Here is a 5872-nt window from a genome sequence, read left to right on the forward strand (position 1 = left end):
TTAGTTTCTGCAGTTATGCTCTGAGCCCTTGTGCCTTATCTGACTCAGAATCCCTGTAACCGTTGAAGGTATGTTTTTATAAAGAGCGCTAAATGTCCGTTTATGTGTGTGTGTAGATATATATATATATATATATATATACATATATATTTACATATACATATATATGTGTGTGTGTGTGTGTGTTTTGTCTGTTGCAGTGACAGGCCGAAAATAAGGCAGGAAGGGTGTGTGCATTGAGTGGTTTCCTCTTGAGAGCTTGGCTGATCAGCACGAGCAGAGGGTGTGAAGGGTGTGTTCTCATTGGGTTTTTGTGGTAGCAGTTGTGCTACCAGTATCAGTTGTCTGAATAATAACGCTATTCTGCTGTGAAGCTGTGAAGGAGAAAAAGAAAAAAAAAAGAAGAGAAAGAAAACACTTGCGCAGTGGTGGTTAAGAGCTGTTGAGCCTGCACTCGCCTTCCTGTGGCCCCGAGCTTGAGAACCTGCCTGATTGCAGCTTGTCCATGTGACTCGGTTTCCGTTGCCTGCCTACTTCCGTGAATAGTAAAGAAGGGGCATCTGTGCTTCAGTCAGTGCAGGGGAGAGCAGCTGAACTTGACACACATGTGAACGCACTCTGCAACAGCGAATCAACCAGCGATATGGTCAGGGGAGCAACCGTCAGTGGCTTGGCAAATCCACACCTAACCACCAGTGTAAGTAAATGAACTCTGTACTGCACGGTGTTCTGCTGCATGAAGCAAAGCGCATCGCCTAAATGAGGAATTCCTAATTTAAGGTCATTTTGCAGTCGGTGCATTTGAGCAAGATACTTTAACGATCATCTGTTTCTGAATACGCTCCATTTTCTGAGTGTTATGTGTGCATACACCAGCGCACCGCTTTGACAAACGAATGTGAGCGCAGCATAACAGCTTTCAGACCATGTTTGAGTCATTTAGATGTTGCCTGATGAATGTAAACATATAGTGCGCATAAATGCAAACGCAAAGTAAGTGTGCGTGTCTTTTTAACACAGTGCACGGTCTTATTAATAAAAAAAAATAGACTATAAGATAGAGAAAGCAAGACTCTGCAAATATATGTTCTTCCATGAGCTTAACTTCTTCCCCAGGAACATAGTTTAGAAATCATATTGAAAGCGGTGGCACAGTTACTCAATGTGAGCTACGCAGATGCAAAATAAAAAATAAATAAAAATGGTAATAAATCGGTTAGATGAATAAAGAAACATAAAAAATGTTCAAGAAAACCTTTGTGTTCTTTAGAAACCATGCTTGCGTTATAATGGATAGGCCAACAATACGTGCAAGCCAAAAAGAAACGCACGGCCTCATCATGCAGTGAGTCACGCAGTGGTCTGATTTGAAATCTGGGAAATTTTTGCAAAATGTACACAGCAGATGTTTTCAGGATAAAATATGCCATCACTTCCAACATCTGGAGACAGACCATAAGTCAAAAATTGAAAATCTGAGTTATTCACATATAATAAAAATGAAACCGAGTACATGACGTTGACGTAAACGCTGTAAGGATTATATTACTGTACTTACTATTTACAGAAATTTTCATTTAGATATGAGTAGATTGTAAAAAGTGATGAGCTCCACTCTCACCTGAGACAGTCAAATATAGTCTTATAGACTTTTACACTATCAAAGCTTTTCAAATAATTGTGAAAATGAACCTCGGCTATTAAAGTTGAATTTGTAAACTCCCTGTCCGCTCTCTGACCTTCTGTCTGCTTCAGCATTTTAATGTCAAGCTGCTTTCGTCCATTGCTAGGATGGAATTTCCTTTTCAGACACAAATATTCATTTTAAGACAAAGTTTATAATGACACATTTTTTTCATACAAGGTTTTTCACCATATACAAATAGTAATAACTATGGTTTAAAACAGAGGAAGATCACAGCTCATTGTCAGGCCTATATCGAACAACCAGCTCCTGCTCACTTCAGCAAAGGGGAAAAAATCTAAAAGTATGTGACACGCGTTTGTTCTTCTTCTGTGTTCTCAACAGTAAGGATGAGAAAATGCCAGTCCACAGGCTCACACCCATCCTTCTCTGCTTGTTGCACATGTGGAGAACGCTGACGCCAGTCTTGAGTCATCCGCAGCACCGTCGATGTCAGTTGGTAAGATGCTCTTCTTTCATTTAGCTTTTCCCGAGCAAGTTTCAGGAATATTGAGGAAATTTCACAATGTATCACATGGAAAAGGCCAAACAATTTCATGTTTGGCTTAGTTAAAACTAAAAAGAGACTTTGGTAAAACAACTGCAAAGCTAAAATTTCTAAAAAAAAAAAAAGTTATTCCTAAGGCACTCAAACATAAATGTGTAAACATGAAAAGCATCAAGTAATGATACTGAAATATGGAAAGTTCTGTATTATTACCAAAGATCCAGTCCCTAATAGGACCCACCTTCTAAAAGCACGCTGTATATGTGGTTTATAACTTTAGTTAGATCAAAATCCATCCAGATTAAATCCATTGGCACATTCCTACACTGTATTAATGATTTAATGACTTTTCAATAAGCCACAAAAAGTCTAAACTTGTGAATATTAATATCTGATGCAGGGTTTTGGAAGCGGATGTCGATTATGAGAAAGAAATTAAATCTCTCTTGTTGAGTGTTTATCAGTCATATAAATAAATATAAATATGAATGATTCTAGAAATGAAACATCTAAAGCAGTAAAACCAATAAAACTCCTAGAGGGGAAAAATTATAAGTTATTTAAACTGAAAACTTCAATTTTTTTTTTTTTTAAAGGCATATCGCCAGAAAGTATTTTTAGAGTGGTCCTGTGACTCAGAATGCTAATGGAAAAGTGATCTGTCAAGGAAATAATGAAGTTTTGGTAAGCTGTGGTATGACCTACCAGAATAAGAAACTACAGCCCACCATGTTTTTCTGTGAGCCTGTACAGTGGGTAACAGTACTTTCAGTTAAATCCCGAAACACAGGAAGGCTAAAATGCTTCCACTAACAGTAAGACGCTAATGTACTGCAGGCAATGCTCATTATCTTAGTTTAGCATGCTAGCATAGTTTACAAATAACCACACGAGAAGTAATTTAAGAGGGTAATCTTCCCACAATAAAATATTTTAAGCGCACATGGATATTATTCATGACGATCTTAAAACGTATCTGCTGTGCAAGAAAGAAATCCAGCTTCTGGCAGAATTTTAAAAAGCCAAAACACTGCAAAGTGGCAACCAGTATGCAAGTGTTAAAGCATGTGCTTTTTTACCTCCTCTGCAGATACAACAAACGGCTTGCTGCAATAATGGTCAGCTCACATCTGTGCCTGAAGGACTTCCAGAAAACATCGAAGAGCTTCAGCTCAACTACAACCTCTTTGAAACACTACAGAATGCCTCTCTTCTCCGTTACCCTTCACTAATCGCCCTGAGCTTAGCTTGCAACAATTTGAGTAAAATAGAATCGAACACTTTTCAAGACTCAAAACTTTTAAAAAGCCTCAATCTAGCAAACAACAGTCTTTATAACAGCTACGAAGAAACCAGCCTTGCATTAAGAAAGCTATCAGGTCTTATAGCGCTAGATCTTTCTGAGAATAAGCTTACAGATGAAATGGCTGCCTTGCTTCTTCAAAATCTCACGTCACTAGAGTACCTCAATCTTTCTGGGAATCTTTTGTTGAGAGTGGATGAGGCCTCATTCAGGGATCTGCACCAGCTTAAAGAACTTGACCTACAAAGGAATTTGATTTTTGAGATTGATAATGCTTTTGACAGCAGTCCAAAGCTACAGCGACTCAACTTGGCCTTTAACTATCTGCCCTGTCTCACTGACTTCCACATGATTCAGCTGGAGGTCCTCAATGTCAGCCACAACTTCATTGAGTGGTTCATCTCAAGGCAAGACCTCAACGACACTTTCCAGCTAGAGACTCTCGATTTATCAGACAACAAACTCCTTTTCTTTCCTTTCCTGCCCAGCCAGAGTAATTTAAGGTACCTTTACTTGTCTCACAATGCCATTAAATTCTACGAACACTTAGCAGACAACGATGCGTTCCCAAACTCAACAAAAACTGTGGAATTCTACAACTTTAACAAGGACATCAATAATGTGACTGCTCAGTTGTGGGACGAAAACCTTCACGGTGATATATCCTCTCTAGAGACTTTAGATCTGATAGGGAACTCTGTGGAGTATTTCCCTAAAGGATTCATCCAGAAAATGCCCACCCTGTCTAGACTTCAAATGCACACAAACTGCCTGAGAACCTTAAATCTAACATCTGAGCAGTTCTCTCGTAGCTTGTATGAGCTGGATGTTAGCAACAATGAACTAAGCCAGATCTCAGCAGATAAAGCTACGCTGACCACTCTTGGCAATTTGACATACTTTAACCTGAGCCTGAATGGTCTTAAGTGGGTACCCATGGGATTATTTTCCTCACTGCAAAGCATCCGGTCGGTGGATCTCAGCTACAACAACATTGACATTTGCCTTTCTGAGGAAGCTGAGATCAGTATGCACACTAATTCAACTTGCATGAATTGGAAGAATGTTATGTCCCTGAGACAGCTTTACCTTAAGGGATGCAACCTTAAAATAATTCCAAACACTGCATTTGCGGGGTTGTCGCTAACGCACTTGGAGCTATCCGATAACCCCGGAGTAACCATCCATCAATCAATACAAAGTCTTAGCACAACATTACAGCATCTAGGTTTAGGGAACACTCACATACAAGACATCGACTTCTCCCATTTCCAGAGTCTGAAGTCTTTAAACATTTCAAAGAACTTTCTGCTACATCTTCCCCATTCACTTCAAAACCTCAACCTGAAAGTGCTTGATCTGAGGGACAACAGGCTTTCTACCATCCCCTCTGGTCAGGCTAATGCATTAGCCCCAAAGCTGCAGACTATTTTCCTCACAGGAAATCAATTCAACTGTTGCCAGACCGAATGGTTCAGGACATTTGAAGCAACAAACACCATCCACATGGTCGAACAGTCAGCCATCACATGCAAGGATCTCTTCCTAAGGACACACAGAGTGGAGAATCCACAGTCGTTTTTGTGCTTTGATGACGGGGAGTCGATCTTTTGGTACATTCTGCTGTTTGTCCCCGTCTTTCTTTTTTTCACAGGAGTCTCTATCATTGTTCTCCTCACCTTTAAGCCCACACTGCTACAAAAGTCCATCAAAAAGAAGTGTTTGAAGCCAACGTCTTACTGATGTCACCATAACTGTATTTTGTCCAGTACATTATTTAGAAATGTAGCCGAATACATATCTGAAATAAATACATTTACCGAAAAGGTGTGTGAGTGTATGATAATGAAGTATCTAAAAAAAGAAAAAGGCCAATTGGTTTTTTTTAGATTGCTCGGTTCAGTGAAGTGTGGTTTAAAACAAGGCCCTCATCCTGATAACCCAATGTAAAAAATGTGGCTGCGCTCTGGGACTTGACTTGGTGAGTGTGTGAGCGTGTGTGGGCGTATATGTGTATGTGTGTTTGTATGTGAAGATATGCAGAAGTACTGTGATGCAAGCTGTTGCTATAAGCAGCAGAGGAAACATGAAATTTCCTGTTTTGCTAAGATGTGCAGCAACTGCCCAGTTTTGTATCTCAAAGAGGAGGGGTTTGAGGTTTCCTTCCTATCAGTGAGACCAAGATGCATTATCAGTGTGAAATTCCAGTAAGTCAGGAAATGATTTGGACCCCCCCAAAAATGATTAATTCACACGACTGATTCAGTTTACTGTGCTGGGAGCATGTACACACACGAACAAACACACACATGTACACATGGGTGCACACAAACACACAAACATGCATACGCCTTCACAGACGCACGCACACTCACAC

General features: G+C 39.8%; 1 protein-coding gene across 1 annotated transcript; it reads left to right on the forward strand.

The window, feature by feature from the left end:
* Positions 1 to 530: 530 nt before the first annotated feature.
* Positions 531 to 5321, forward strand: nrros (negative regulator of reactive oxygen species). Its single transcript, XM_084938927.1, has 3 exons — positions 531 to 697; positions 2030 to 2144; positions 3283 to 5321. The coding sequence occupies exons 2-3, from the start codon at positions 2043 to 2045 to the stop codon at positions 5236 to 5238; spliced, it is 2058 nt and encodes a 685-aa protein (XP_084795053.1). The 5' UTR covers positions 531 to 697; positions 2030 to 2042; the 3' UTR covers positions 5239 to 5321.
* Positions 5322 to 5872: the final 551 nt, after the last annotated feature.

This window comes from Perissodus microlepis, chromosome 9 (genome assembly GCF_051167445.1).
Source record: "Perissodus microlepis isolate ML-2025 ecotype Zambia chromosome 9, ASM5116744v1, whole genome shotgun sequence".
Taxonomy (NCBI): domain Eukaryota; kingdom Metazoa; phylum Chordata; class Actinopteri; order Cichliformes; family Cichlidae; genus Perissodus; species Perissodus microlepis.

Bases quoted from the DNA above. Each gene is read 5' to 3' on its own strand.
- nrros (XM_084938927.1), top strand. From the start codon at position 2,043: ATGCCAGTCCACAGGCTCACACCCATCCTTCTCTGCTTGTTGCACATG. The intron at 2,145-3,282 runs GTAAGATGCTCT...CCTCCTCTGCAG, and splicing joins AGCACCGTCGATGTCAGTTG to ATACAACAAACGGCTTGCTG.